The sequence below is a fragment of the Carettochelys insculpta genome, chromosome 12 (genome assembly GCF_033958435.1).
Source record: "Carettochelys insculpta isolate YL-2023 chromosome 12, ASM3395843v1, whole genome shotgun sequence".
In the NCBI taxonomy this organism is placed as follows: Eukaryota; Metazoa; Chordata; order Testudines; family Carettochelyidae; genus Carettochelys; species Carettochelys insculpta.
This window is the reverse complement of record NC_134148.1, coordinates 5,152,448-5,168,245: the sequence shown is the minus strand read 5'-3', so window position 1 is coordinate 5,168,245 and position 15,798 is coordinate 5,152,448. Positions and strand designations below refer to the sequence as shown.

The 15,798-nt window shown below is 52.4% G+C and overlaps 1 protein-coding gene across 1 annotated transcript; it reads right to left on the bottom strand.

Moving 5' to 3' along the window:
- Positions 1–601: 601 nt before the first annotated feature.
- LOC142019854 (cytochrome P450 1A5-like) lies at positions 602–7,925 on the bottom strand. The gene is made up of 6 exons (XM_075007188.1): positions 7,080–7,925; positions 6,420–6,543; positions 5,801–5,890; positions 5,586–5,709; positions 3,095–3,181; positions 602–908 (listed from the first exon to the last, which is right to left on the bottom strand). Exons 1-6 carry the CDS (start codon positions 7,923–7,925, stop codon positions 602–604), a joined length of 1,578 nt encoding a protein of 525 aa, XP_074863289.1.
- Positions 7,926–15,798: the final 7,873 nt, after the last annotated feature.

Genomic DNA, 15,798 nt, shown 5'->3' with positions numbered 1-15,798 from the left:
GAGTCAATGAGCTTCTAAAGAACGGCTGTAAAATGTGCTCTGATTACAGGTTGTGCATCACATTCGATAGTAAATATATATCTTTGCAGCCACAGCCAGCTGGTTAGATTTCAGAAACGAGCTTAAACCCAAGTCGCGTAATCTAAACTAAGGCCCACACAAAAAAATCCAAGTGCCCATCATAAAAGGATGCTAAGGGCAGTTCTGCGGAGAACTCAGGATACTCGGCATAAAGCAGCACAAGATCAGTGGTAGCTACATGATCAAAACACGTTTCCTGCTTCTGTTGCTTCTACGGGTCAGAATGCAGCAGCTGGGTCACTGAAGTGTCAGGTGTCCTCACACAGCATGCAGCTGGGCCGACTTGAGTACTTACAATACAATCTCTGAACACCAGCAGACAGCAGCAGAGTACAGTTACATGGCAAATATGACCAAACCTCAGCTACGTCAGTAGAGATGCAGTCAGCATGGCTTATGTTATCTGATGCTCTAGAGCACCTCGGCCCTCGAAGCAGTCTCGGTGGTACTCTCCCCACGTCAAAATATTGCAATGTGGCGTCCTTCCAGCCCCAACGTCTTAGCTGGGAGAACACGCAGCTCACACAGAGCTCTTCACTTCCAAGCGCTGCTTACTCTGGAAGTGCTCACACTTCTTGTGCTTCATGGTCAGCCCATACAGAGGCGTGGTGTCGGCCTTCTCACCATCACAGAGGCTGAACTCCAGCTGCTGGAGCAGGGTGGTCAGGAAGAGGAAGACCTCCCATCTGCCTAAGGACTCACCAATGCACCTCCGCTTCCCCAAGCCAAAGGCCATCACTTTCTCACTCTCTGCCCTGTTCACTTCAGTCCCCTCAACATTGAGGAAACGCTCTGGGTTGAAGGCAGATGGATCTTTCCAAAGCTTCCTGAAACGGAAGAAGACTGAAGATGTACCACCACCATCTGAAAGACTACTAGGGAAGCATCTCAGCACAAGCGTCATCAGAACAGACTCTTGGTATCTGGCACAGGTTTTCAACCTCGCATCCATCTACTTCTATCACTCAGTTGTGCCCTTACTTTTAACGCTGCAGCCGCAGTCATGCCATGATATCTGTTGAGCCTTTGGGACAGTGATGGTTTGGGCCAAACTCAGATCTGGTGTTGCTTACTTGAAAGCTAATGCAGTTGTACCAGGGATGAATTCAACTCATTTTGTTAGTGACCAAAGGCAACAGTTTCCACCGAAGGGAAAATCAAATGATTAAAGTGACTGAATTAGACAAAGTTACTTGCAGGTGTCATTCTTTGAAATCTTCCTGGGACAACCTGTTGCATCCCAGACCAGCCAATATGGACCTAGCCAGTTTTTAGGTTTTTTTTAAACTCAGTTATACATTTTGCCATCACAACATCCAATGGCAATGAGTTCCACCAGTTAGCTATGCATTGTGTGAGGAGACGCCTCCACGTGTGGGTGTTAAACCTGCTGCCTATTCATTTTGTTGAGCGACCTTTCGCTTGCATTGTTTAAAAGGGTAAACATTTCCCTGGTTAATTTCTTCAATACTATAGTAGAGTTTAAAAAAGAACTAGATGAATTCACGGGGGATAGTTCCATCAATGGCTATGAGCCAGGATGGGCATGGACAGTGTCCCTAGCCTCTGGTTGCAAGAGGCTGGAAATGAGCAACAGGGAACTGATCACTTCATGATTACCTGTTTCGTTCATTCCCTCATTCCAACAGTGGCATTGGCCACTGTTGGAAGACAGGATACTGGGCTGGGTGGACCTTTGGTCTGACCTAGTGTGGCTGTTCTTATGTTCTCTCTGTTTATGACATTATAGGCCTCTGTCCTATCCTCTTCCCATATCATCTCTTCTGTAAACAAAACTGCCTTAATCTTCAGACTTTGCTGTAATTTTCCCCCGCTCTTGAAACTTTTCCCGTTCAAATATAGCCTTTTTGAGATAGGGCAACAAAAACTGGGCACCGCAGTGAGTGCACCATTGATAAACATCGCAGCAGTAGGATACTTTGTCTTTTTTTAAATCCCCTTATGAATAGTCCCCAACATACTGTTAGTCCTTTTGATCATTACTATGCATGACATGGAGGTTGCCTGGGGGGAATAATTTCATATTATCTACAAGCTTTGCCACATGCCCTCCTTTTCCAGATCATTAGTTGATGTTGAATAGCACAAGTCCCAGGAACACTCCTCGGGGAACTTGTGTTCCCTTCTCCATTGCGAGCACTGACTATTTAGTCCTACCCTTTCCTCAGTATCTGATCCGGGAGCTACGATGGCACCGACAGCCTCCATGGACCTGGGCGCAAGGTGTGAGGGGGGCCCGGCTCTTCACCCCTTGAATGAGCAGGGCCAAAGGTGCAAGGGGCGGGGCTTTGGGCACTCAATTCTGGCCCCCCTCCCCACTGCACCTGGAGTGGTGGCACAGCATTCCATGGCATTTCCAATGGACGAGAGCGCAACTGCCCGCCTTGCCCCGCTCCCATTGGTGGGCCTGGTGAGAGGACCTTCCCTCTTTTCCTATGGCTACTTCATTGCGTTGAGTGCCTTTGGTGAAGGACCTTGTGAAAAGCTTTCTGGAAGTACCAGTGTGCCATGGATCACCCTTATCCAAATGTTTGTCGCCGCCCTACAAGAATCCTGATCGGCGGGGCCAGACTTTCCCTAAGGTGGGTTAAACCTAACGCAGCCGCTGTCTGCAAGAAACAATCCCAGCAGGCCCAGAAGGAACATGGCTGATGACATGTGGGTGGGGACAAAGGCTCAAATATTAACTATCTAAAATCCACACTGGGTCCCAATGCGCCTCTCACAAGGCGGAGAATCCAAACGCCGTGTGAACCCAGAGAACTCCGCCAACGTCAGAGGAGAGAACAAGACCCATGGTTGGCCATGCAGTAAATCACCACCCCAGACCGGAAACCTCAACCTGCTTACCGGCTTCCTTGTGAAATCACCTCTGCTGCACCTTCCCCATGATCCAAGCCAGCCACTTAGGACTGCGGATTCAGCTTACTGAGCTAAAGATCTTAGAACAACTTTAGCACCAACCAGTTTTTTGTGGGTGGAATGAACTTACTCGTCGTGATTGACCTGCCACTGGTTGACAAACACACAGATGTCCTTCGGGATGAAGAAGCCGTTCAGCACGGTGTTTCTCGTTGTGCTGAAAGAAACAGGGGTGGTCTTACGTTTAAGCAGCTGCAGGGCCCCTTTTGGGTGAATCGAAGCCAGGGGACAGTTCTGGAGAAGTGGGGACATCCCATGTGCATTCCTAGCGCTTGTTAAGAGACGGCCCTTCCTTGTTTGGACTGGCCGTGTCAATGGTGAACATGTCTGGGAGACGAAGGAGAACTGCCAAACTCATTAGTAGCGAAGAGAGTTCCTGCCTCAGGAAAATGCCTGTTGATGTCATCAGGTGACGTGGTTTCTCCCAAGGGAGAGGGAAACCCTAAGGAACTGCAGGGCTGTTAGAACTATGGTAACCCACACGTCTACTGGGGGTGGTCATTGCCCAATGCAGTGCCGCTCAGACCACCTACAGAGGGAAAGAATGAGTCTCCTCTCCAGCCTTAGCTGCGCATCTGCTGGGTTTTAGCTCCTCCAGTAGAAGCTGATTCACCAAGCTCCACCAGTACCAGGTTCTAGTCCGCCTGGCGGCAGTTACACTATAACATGAGGTGAACTGGAGGGCCCGAAGCGGGAAGCAGCAGGTTGCAACTAACATCCAATGCTGCTGCAGAGGTACAAACCTCAGCTAAAGCCGCCCTTTCATCAACACTGCTGAACTGGAGCTCATCCCATATACAGACAAGACCACAAGAACAGACTGAATAATTAATCACTTTGTATTTCCCCCCATATTCAGCACAAGGAGGAAAGGCCCCTTTTGCACTAAGCCCCAGAAGTGTGTGGTTTCATAGAATCATAGAACACTAAGACCGGAAGGGGCCTCGAGAGGCCATCGAGTCCAGTCCCCCGCCCCGACGGCAGGACCGACCGCTATCTACGCCATCCCTGACAGACATCTATCTAATCTGTTCTTAAATATCTCCAGCGAGGGAGATTCCACAACCTCCCTTGGCAACTTATTCCAGTACTTGACCACCCTGACAGTTAGGAACTTTTTCCTAATGTCCAACCTAAACTTCCCTTGCTGCAGTTTAAGTCCATTGCCTCTTGTTCTCTCCTCAGAGGCCAAGAAGAACAAGTTTTCTCCTTCCTCCTTATGACACCCTTTAAGATATCTGAAAACCGCTATCATGTCCCCCCTCAATCTTCTTTTTTCCAAGCTAAACAAGCCCAATTCTTTCAGCCCTTCTTCATAAGTCATGTTCTCCAGACCTTTTATCATTCTAGTTGCTCTTCTCTGGACCTTCTCTAATTTCTCCACATCTTTCTTGAATTGGGGTGCCCAGAACTGGACACAATACTCCAGCTGAGGCCTAACCAGCGCAGAGTAGAGCGGTAGAACGATTTCTCGTGTCTTGTTCACAACACACCTGCTAATGCATCCCAGAATCATGCTTGCTTTTTTTGCAACAGCATCACACTGTTGACTCATATTTAACTTGTGATCTACTAGAACCCCTAGGTCCCTTTCTGCTGTAATTCTTCCTAGACAGTCTTTTCCCATTCTGTATGTGTGAAACAGATTATTCCTTCCTAAGTGCAGCACCTTACATTAAACTTCATCCTGTTTACTTCAGACCATTTCTCTAATTTATCTAGATCATTCTGAATTATGACCCTATCCTCCGAGGTAGTTGTAACCCCTCCCAGCTTGGTATCATCTGCAGACTTAATAAGCGTACTTTCTATGCCAATATCCAAATCATTAATGAAGATATTGAGCAGAACTGGTCCCAAAACAGACCCCTGTGGAACCCCACTTGTTATGCTTTTCCAGCTGGATTGAGCACCATTAACAACTACTCTCTGGGTGCGATTAGCCAGCCAGTTATGCACCCACCTTATTGCAGCGCGATTTAAGTTGGACTTGCCTAGTTTGTCGATAAGAATATTATGCGAGACAGTATCAAATGCTTTACTAAAGTCTAGGTATACCACATCCACTGCTTCTCCCTTATCTACGAGTCTCGTTATCGTGTCAAAAAAAGCTATCAGGTTGGTTTGACATGATTTGTTTTTTACAAAACCATGCTGGCTGTTCCCTATCACTTTACTACCTTCCAAGTGCTTGCAGATGACTTCCTTAACTTGGCTTCCTATCAGGAGGTGGCTAAGGTGATAAGGGGCAAAGAATTCTGTGTTCGTCTACAAGGAAGGGAACTGGGTCAGGAGCCCACTGCCCCAGAGCAGCACCAAAATCAGGTCACAAACCCGCCTTGCCAGTTACAGGATTTACAAGCAGCCTTCCCTGTAAGCTGAACACATGGGTGGCCACCCAGAAGAGAGCCGGGTGCTGCCCAGCTGAATAGCAGAGCACCTACAGCAACCCACACTGGGCAGCAGGTGTTTCTGTTGGTGGTGCGCATCCGTACATGCCATGGTGCACATAAAATTTATTCTGCCCATGGATGGAAGAAATTAGAGGAAATGTTGCTTACCAATGAGGAATGGTGAAGGGCAGAAAGGAGGAATGTCTGAACATCTCTAAGATAAAGGCTTCCGTGTACGGCAGCAGGGGCCGGTCTGACAGTCTGGGTTTCCTCTCTCGGCCAATGGCCTGATCTACAAGTTGGAATGGAGGAAGACATTGGTTGGAATCTGACCTTTGAGATACAGACACTGAAACAGAGTAGAACTGGAAGCATAAACTTGCCTAATTCTTCATGAATCTTCGTCTGAATTTCTGGATACGTCACAAGATACATGAGACTCCAAGACAAGGCAGTTGTCACGGTGTCAAAACCTGGTTAGACACAAAGAAAGAGCATTTAGTCGTCCTTTTGATCAGTCAAAGGAAATCTGCAACTCCACAACTTTAGATTTTATAATTTCATGGTCAAGTTTCCAAGTGGCTTATATCGGTTGCAGTTGTGTTATTACCAATAGGGATTTCTTTTATCAAAAACTTACTGAGATTAATCAAAAATATGAAGGTGCCACAATTGAAAGTCCAGAGTGTTTGGACCCAGAATTTTAGTCCAGGCTAACCTTTAGTTGTTTGATCATTCCAAATGTAGATGATCAGCACTAAACTGCAGCACACAGCTGTCTCCTGAGAACCTATTTCACAGTTACTTTCCTACAGAGTCCTGCTGGGGGACTGCCGAGGAATCTGGATTCAACAACTTCCAAGCTTTCAGTTTGCCAATACGTAACGGCTCTGCGACTAGCGGTAGCCACGAAACAGCCTTTCTGCTTCAGAGAATGAGTGTTGAATGACCTGGAAGAGGAACAGCTGCGATTGCTTTGGTTTTGAATTGAAATATTCTTACCAGCTCCAAAGAGGTCATTAACAAGGTTCACAATCTTCTCATCAGAGAGCTGAACGTTGGCCGACCCATCCAATTTCTTCTGACAATGCTGAATCAGGGAGTCAGTGATGTCTCGAACATGGCTCTGGAACAGGAAAGGCTACAGGTTGCAAGTGTCCCCAAAATCCAAAATGGTATGGCCATTAAATGAGAAGTCCAACTACAGCCCTGTTGCCACATTAGTGAACCTGCAGTATGATTACACCGCAGGTGAGGGCACGCAAACAGGTTTTTCTCCCTGACAAACATTAGGCAACATAAAATGCCATTTGTCCAAATAGGGAGGGTAATTGTTAATGGAGAAGACTATATTGCTACCTACAGCAGTTACGATACCCTTGAATTAAAGAGTTATAATCCACTGAACGCATTTGGTAGGTATAGTAAAACTGTAGCAACCAAAGAGTCGCTTTCAGAAATAATTGTGTTAATTTGTAATGTGTCCAGGGGAGAAACGTTATGTGGCTGGAGAGAAGATGTACTGTGATCTCCACTACCTCTTCTCTAGCCTCTGCTTCAGGCGATATGTGTTTGAGCCGTAAAGGACACGCGGCAAGGCAACAAGCAGACAAAGAACCGAGCGGAAAAATGAATGCAAATGAACCTCCTCCAAGCCATTACCTTATCATAGCTGCTGTCGTGCTCCTTAACAATGTTCTTCACAAAGGAGTTGAACCTCTTATTCAGATCCTTGAATTTTTTCATGGCGCTGCTGGGGAGATACTGGAACAGCGGGATAAAGTCTGCAGGGTTACCAGAGGCAATCACATCCCCAAACTCATTGTTTAGGCCTACCAAACTGAGTAACTCCTGGTCACCATGGTCGTAACGCTTGCCAAAGCACATGGCACAGATGACGTTGGCCACAGAGACCACCAGATACTCAAAGGGATCAAACTTCTTCTCTTCCTCCATCAGTTGCAGGAACTTCCTCACTAGGTAGTCAGCTTCTTTGGAGACGTGCTCCTCAAGTAGGCAGGTGGATGAAGAGTTGGGGCTGGGCGAGACCGAGAAGGTCTTCAGGGCATTCTGGGCCAGCTTCCTGCGAGCTCTCCACACCTCCCCTGAGTCAACACTGAAGGCCAAGCTCTGACCGTCTGCAACGTGGCGAAAGCTGTAGAGATCGGGGCGCCCCATGAAGTCTTCCCCTTGCTTCACCAGGGCTTGTTTGAGGGTGTCCAATCCACTCAGCACCAGCACCGGTCTGGTGCCGATCCGGATCTGCATCACATCGCCATACGTCTGGCTCATCTGAGTCAAGGTCAGGTGTGGATTGCTCCCCAGTTCCAGCACGTTGCCTATCAAGGGGTAACCCCGTGGTCCTGGCAGCCTCTTCAGTCCCTTGGGGATCCATTGCTGGGAGGCTCTGATCACCGTGAGGATCAGACAGAAGACAGCAGAGGCAATGAGCAGCTCAGTGACCAAGAAATTGCTCAGGTTGCCCACCAGGGACATCACAGCCTTCATCTTCACTGCACTAAGAACCCTAAGATTAAAGATAAGAGCGGTCAGAGCTAACGTCCAGGAGGCACCTCACGTTATAAGGCAGCGTTCTCCCATCGTTACTTCCCAAAGCTCACAGCCAGGAGACCTGTGTTCTAACCTAGCTCAGGCACTCGCTTTATGCAATGACCTTAGGCAAGTTACCTAGGGCCACGTTATGCTGCCCCGTACTCTGAGTAACACTTTGCATGGTGTTCTCCCATTAAATTTCCATCTTTACAGTGCTGGGGCTTATTCAGTCACTGAGTTTGTGAACATTCCCTCCTTTTACCATCTGCGCACACTCCGTGAATATGTACAGCAAAATAACCCGCTTTGCCCTTTACCAAAGAGCAGCTAGGATGTGAAACCTGAGTGTTATCAAACTGTTGCTCTTTTTTACTCTCCTTGCTGTACAATTGGGTTACTGGAGACAGGACTTTTGTAGATACACGAAGTAACATTTTTCATTGCTTTAATTCTAATGGACACATATACCAGAACCTTTTCAAAATGCTACCTCACACTTCAGCGACAAATCAATTTCCCAGGGAATGGTTTCATTTGAACCACTTCACGCTAAATAACCACACTGAAAAAACTTGCAACGTTGATTTGACTCCAAAATGACCCCAGGAGCAGAGATCTTGCTCCTTTCAGCTTAAGAGTTAGCTCTTTACATTCATATAAAAGACTTTAATAGGATCCTAAGTGTCGTACCCAGAGGTACTGAGACCTCATCTGGGGTGAGTGAAGTCTCTGCTTTACAGCCTTGGCTAAAGGCTAGCTGGCCTTTAGCTCACATGGTAGAGTGCAGGGCTTTAGACCCTATGCTCGCAGGTTCCATCCCCAGTGCCAGCAATGAGGGGCCATTAGCAGCTGTGAAGAGCTTCTTGCAAGCCAGCAACCTGTTTGCTTGTGCTTACGCAGGGATAAAAGCCCCACTGCCTGGCTGCAATGGGCCTGAGTCAACTGACTTGGGCTCAAGCTCATGGAGCTAAAACCCGCTGCGTAGACAAATTCAGGCTTGGCCTGCAGCCTGACCTTGGAATCATAAGAATGGCCAGACTGGGCCAGACCAAAGGTCCATCTAACCCAGTGGCCTGTATTCCAACAGTGGCCATTGCCAGATGTCCCAGAAGGAGTGAACAGAAGAGGGAATCACCAAGTGATCCCTCCCTGGCCATTCCTTCCCAGCTTCGGACAAAGGGGCTAGGGACACCATTCCTACCATCCTGGCTAAGAGCCGTTGATGGACCTACCCTCCCTGACTTTATCTAGCTCTTTTTCCGACCCTGCAAAAGTTCTGGTCTTCACAACATCCTCTAACAAGGAGTTCTCAGGAGTGACTGGTGCTCTTTCTGAAGAAGTACTTCCTTCTGTTTGTTCTAAACCTGCTAGCTATTAATTTCATTTGGTGACCCCTCCATCCCACTCTTATGGGAGTCATCAACCTTTGCACAATCCCAGAACTGACTACAGCCTGAACCTGAACATCTACCCAGCAAGAGCCCGGTGAGCCTGAGGCACCACAGCCAGACCAGCTGTGGGGTTTTTATCCCAAGGTAGACATACCCTGACAGGGAGCACCGATGGAATGGGGTGTAGTGAGAGCAGGAACAAGTTAGGAAGTTTGGGAAGCCCATCCGAACCACTGGAAGGTTAGAAGGGATTACTTGTACTGGTGAATCACTAAGGTAACTTGTGAATCAGCTGAAGAGGAAGGTAAGCAGCATAAGAGACAGAGCCAGGGAGCAGGAGAGGAACTCCTGGCTGCTGCTGCTGCTGAGATATTGGTGTTACACAAGGGAGAAATCAAGACACAGGGTGAAGCAGCTCTGATGGGTTATGTATGTTGTTTCATTCACCCAGGCAGGGTTTCCAGGAACTGAAAGAGGACCTGCTCATCTTATACCTATAGAATCCCATTCATTCTCTAAGGGACACCAGCCATCCCACCCCAGCTCAGCTAAATAGTGCACACAGGTTTTTGCTTGGTGGAGCCAAGAATTACTTTGTTGCTGAAATATTGCCATGCCTAGGGTGGAACACGGTTCTCTAGTAGGCTGTGTCAACCTGAGACCATAATTTCCTACGAAAGCAAAGAGAAGAGACCTTAATGGGGTGGAGAATGTAGTTTTCCAAGTTGCAGCTTAGCCCTAACTCTGGGTCTGATGTCCCTTGTATTGTCGAAGGTATCACAAGATGCAGGACTCAAGGGTTTGATCTTGGTTTTTGTAAGATTCCCAGGACTGTATCACTTGTGTGAGGGGTGGATGGGCTTACCAAGATCTCTTTCTGATTCCCAGTATGACCACACCACCTTTCCTCCTGCCAGAAAAGTGTAAACTGAAGGCAAAGTCCTAGACCAGTTTCAGTCAAGAGTTTATTGATAACCTCCACTGCTGGCCACTCTCTGGAAGGGTCCATTCAGCCATGGTGCCAAAACAGCCCTCTAGCAAACTAGCCATGTTATTCTGAAAATGTATTTATTGTTCAAGCCAACTAGCCACACTCAACTGGCCAAACAGCCACATGTGGCTAGTGGCTGGCATGTTGAACACCACCGGTCTATTGAATAAGCTGCAGTCTCCCTACTTACAGCACCAGTGTATAGCAGTGTATGCAGGATTAGACACCTTCTACTTCAGGTGTACTTGTTTCAGACACACTGGACCTTATCAGTTTCAAAGAGCGCTGTGTGGTTTATGGTGTCACCAATTCACCCATTAAACAGAATAAGCCAGGAAGGAGGGAGTGCCTTAGATCTCCATAAGGGCAGAGATGTAAGCTAGGGAGCTGGGAAATTCACTACAGACTTTTTCCTTCTCCTAGTTCACCAAGAAGGAAGAGTGTGAAGGAACAGGTAAGACACAAAACAAGACGACAGGTCAGCTCTTTAAAAGGGATCTCTTCTCCTGAGCACAGGCTTTCATAAGTCACTGGGAAATAAATACCAAACTAGACACTGGTGCCGGCCACTGAGTGGACAGTCTCTTGCTCCTGAGCCAACAGGAATGGTCTTCCTAATGGTTTAGCGAAAGGAGATTATGAAGAGCTTGCGGGGAGAGGATCAGGTGGCAGATTTCCACCTTTGCAAGGCAGCCAGGCAATCCCCAGGGAAGATGCATCTTCTCTGCAGAACCCAGGCACTCGGGGCAATGTGAGATCTGAGACCAAGGGGCCTGTCTTTGGGGGACACTGAGATGGGACCATCTGAACTGATCTAAAGCTGGCTGGTGGGGTTCAGAAGAACAGTTTCGCCTGACACCATTTCCTTTTACCTCCATGTCTCCTTCCTTCTGGAGAGCTCTGCATTGTGAGTCATCCCCCGCCCCCACTTACCCTCAACAAGCCTCTTTATTCCCTACACATCCCAACTTCAAGGAAGGGAGGTGGCAGCCTTGATATGGAAACCCTGGGGAGAGCCCCCCGGGGTGCATCCCCACCCAGAAACCTGGACTGGCTCGGGACTGTGGTCAGTGGCTGCAGCTTTAGGGACCCACCCTTGTGCGGGATGGGAGATCTGTTAATAACTTTGAGGGCAGCACCACCTGCCCCCTTAGCAATGGGCAAACAAACATCTCCAGGACCTGTTCGAAGGGCTGCTAGGAGAATGGGGAAAACCTCCCCTGGGGTGATAGTCCCAACCAGGTGGCTCGGCTCAGACTCCCTTGCGCTCCGATGAGACAAAGATCTAACAACGCACCTGTGGCTAGTACAGGTGAATACGGGACAATTTTCCAGAAGAAAAATGGGGAGAAGATTTTCTTTCTTGCAGAGAAACCCAAGGACCAGGACCAGGACCAGGACCAGCCCCCTCCCCACAAGCGTTACACTGCGGCTGGACCCGGAGCCCCGGAGAGAGCGAGGGAGAACCAGCCCTGCGGTACTTGCGCGTCCCTCCCCGGTGCTCGGCGCAGCTTGCCTTGGAGACCTCTTCCCAGGAGCGGGGCGCAGGTCGGAGGCGCCCCGGGGCTGCGGCGGGGTGGCCAACGGGGGTACCTCGGGCTGCTTCCAAGCGGCTTGAGTGGCGTGCTACTTTCTGCCGCTTTATATGCACCTCCTTGCATCCTGATTGGCTGAGCTTCCTCCCGTCACGTGACAGGGGCGCGCCAAGTTTGCCGGCTCTGGCGGCGCTGCCGGCCGCTCCCGCCCGTGGCTGGGAATAGGCAGGGCAGAGGCGCGAGGAGTTCGGGACCCCACGGGGCGGGGGGGGTCCCCACCTCGGTCCGTGCGAGCGCCGACCCCGCCTCCCCCGGCCGCGGGCCTTGGCACCAGCTCCAGGGGGAGGCGGCCGCGTGACCCCGGGCCGGGGGGTTTCGTGCGCGCGGTGCCCGGCCGGCCCGACCCTGCGCCCCCGCCGGGGCAGCATCTCCCCGGGCCGGGGCAGAGGCGGCGGCCGCTGAGCCGCTCATCTCGCCCAGGGCGGAGCCGCGCTCCCGGCGCGGGGCAGGTCCGCTCCCGCTGTGTGCGGGGGGTGGTACCGGCCGAGCTCCGCCGGGAGCAGGGACCTGCGGGCGGGCCTGCAGGGGGCTCCTCCTCGGCCACCTCCGGCCGGGCCTCGAGCCCCCGGGCGCCCCCTGGCACGTGGCCCTGGACTCCCCGAGCGGCAGCTCCGCTCTCAGGCGCTGCGCGCCCAGCGCGCGGGAGAACCCGCCGGGTCCCGGGAGCGGCCGCACAACGACCCCGCCTTACGCTGCGCCCAGCGGCCTCCGGGAGCCCGGGGGTGCCCCGCAGAACAGCCACGTGCCGGTGCCGCTGGCGATCCGAGGAGCGGGGCTCTGGGCCCAGCCCCGGGGACCCGTAAACCCCACGGGCTGGGCCCCGCCCGGGCTCCCCTCCCCTGCGCGGTCCCATCCGTCCCGGCGCTGCAGGGGACCCGCCCTGGTCCCCGGGAGCCGCGTTTCCCCGGGCCGGGCCGGGCCCCACGGCCGGCACGTTCAGGAGCGAGGGCGGGGCCGGGCTGCGAGCCCAGCGCAGCGGGGGTTCGGGCAGGAGCGCGGTGCCCCGGAGCCGGGCCAGGTTAAAGGTTCGCGTGAGAAGCGCTTTGGCTCCGTCTGCTGCTGTCGTGCAAACGCCGCGGGACAGATCGGGGCACACGCGGGGGCGGGGCAGGGCCCGGCAGCACCTTTTCCGCCGCGTGCTCGGAGGGGCATCGCGTGCTCGGGAGCGGCGCGGGAGAAGGGGCGGCACGCGCGGGCCACCTGCGGGAAGGCCCCGATCCCTTCGCGAGGACGCGCCCACGCCCCGCTCGTGTGTGGGGCCGGGGGGGGGAACTCGTGCTCCGCTTTGATTGACAGCACAGCCCGGCGCTGCGCCCCCCTGCGCCACTGAATTGCCCTTGCACCGAGCGGGCGATGAGAACGAGACACTGAGGCCGGCGCCTCTGCGCTCCCTCCGGCTAAAGCGGGGCCCGATCCGGGTCCCACTGACGGCAGCGGGTAAAAGCAGCCCGTGGAGGCAGGATCGGGCCCACAGCGCGGTCACGGCCAGCGGATCGGCCCCCGGCCCGGCCCCAAAGCGGCTGCCCGGGGCAGAGACTCGGAGCAGGTTCCCCGCAGCCCGCCCGTAAATCCCGCACCTCCCCCGGGCCGCAGGGTGGGGGGTGCGCTGCCCCGGCCCGCCCCCTGCCCCCCAGCCCGGCTTGGGCGGGGGGAGGGGACAAGGGGGAGCCGCCAGGCGGGGGGGGAGGCGCATCGCGTGAGAAGGGGCCTTGGGCCGCTGCGACTCTCCGGCCGGACCTGCAACGCCCGGTCACTCAGTCACGCGAGGGGAGGGCTCTTAAAGGGGCAGCGCCCTGTGCCCGCGCCGGCCGCCGGCCCCCAGCTGTTGGGGGGGCGCTGGTGGGGAGGGCTGGGAACCAGGCTGCAGGGGAGCCAGCCCGCCCCGCCCCGCCCCTCCCCCCGTGGGGCCCGGCGGGGGAGGGGCTCAGGTGCAGGCGTGGGCAGGGGCGGGAGCTCCGCGGAAGGTGCTGGCACGCGAGGCTGCTGCCTCCTGGGGTTGTCTCCGTTCACCCCGCGGCTCCGGCTGGCCTGGGAGCAGCTGCGGGGCGAACTGGGGCGGTGGGGGGCGGGGGTTAGCCACTCTCCAGGCCATAGACCCCGTTGCTCTCCCGCGCTGCAGGCCAGAGCCCTCCGGCCTCGGCAGTGCTGGCCGGCAGAGCTGGGGTCCCCTGCAGCAGCCCCGCTCACAACCCGGTGCCTAGGGGCTGCAAGCAGGGCCAGCCGTGCTGGGGTGCTGAAGCCTGTGGTCCCACCCCGCCACCCTGAGCTGAAGCCTCAGCAAATCCCATCAGGCCCCATGTGGTCCCAGCCACTGCCCTGCTTGCTACCCCTAAGCAAATCCCATCAGGCCCCTGTGGCCCCAGGCACTGCCCTGCTTTCTATCGCCTAAACTGGCCCTTGATTTGAAAGGTAAAAAAAGCCCATGTTGCAGTAGAGGCAGGCTTAGAGATTGCACAGCATGTAGGGGTGGGTCTCATTTATCAGCTGCTCTGTGTGACAAACCCTCTGCAGGAGGCAAAGTGCTGGAGGACTGGGGGTGGTTCTCAACCTTTCTTTTCTTTTCTGAGTTCTCCCCACTCCGTCCTCATTAAGAATCATGAAAAAAGGGACAGAGACTAAAACCGAGAATCTCTTATTGCCACTATATATATAGATCAGGGATACCCCCACATCTTGACTTCTGCAGGCAGATGTGGTCGTCTCATCTCAAAAAAGATACCTTGGTGCTGGAGAAAGATCAGAGAAGGGCTAGGAGGATGATTGGGGTCTGGAACAGAGGGGGGCATATAAAGAGAGATTAAAAAGGGTGGGACTTTTCAGCACAGAGAAAAGTGGGGACGAGGTGGAGGTATGATAATGGTATGAAACATCAGGACTGGTGTGGGGGAATTAAATAAGGACAAGTTAAGTACTTGTTCCCATAACACACGTGTTAGGGGGTCACCAATTGAAGTTAACAGGCAGCAGGTTTAAAACAAACAGAAGGAAGGATTACTTCTCGCACGGCACAGTCAGCCTGTGTATTGCCTGGTCAGAGGGTATTGTGAAAACCAGGGCCTTCATTGGGTTTTTCAAAAAAGTGCCCGGTAAATTCATGGCGGACAGGTCCATCAATTGCTGTGAGCTAGGATGGGTGGGGACCGTGTCCCTAGCTGCTGTTGCTCAGAAGCTGGGAATGAGTGACCGAGAGGGATCATGTGATGTTTACCTGGTTTGTTCGTTCCTCTGGGACACTTGGTATTGGCCGGGGGGGACAGGTTATTGAGCTAGATGGACCTTTGGTCTGATCCAGTACGGCCATTGTCATAGTCCTGTCTGGTTCACTATTCATTCATTGCGTGGTTTGGACAGGTGGTGTGCGTGGTTAAAGACACTGCACTAAATCTCACATGCAGATGGCACACACGCAAACTCTCACACTGATGCATATCTCCGCTCCAGCATGTTCCTCTCAGCCCTCACACACCTGCGTGAATCATTATTGATTTACACAACGACAACAGTTTGCTGGGTGCGCTAGAGACAGGGAGGGAAATGAGGTCTCTGAGTCAAGGAGCTCACTTTCTAAATGCAGCAACTCCTGCAAGGTTACTGTGTCTACCATGAAGTGAAGTAACTATCCTAGATAGTGGCTATGAATCCCAGGCTCCAATAACACTACATTTCCTACACTGACGCACAACAATGTATACAATCTCATGGCCATATTACTAGTATAAATACAGGAAGTAAGTGCATAATAGAATGAGCTGCAAACACATGTCCATATAGGTCATGCAGGACACAGCCTTGTAGCCTTATCTGAGCACCTTGATCCCAAAAGGCAATGCACAGGAAAAGATAATGAATGC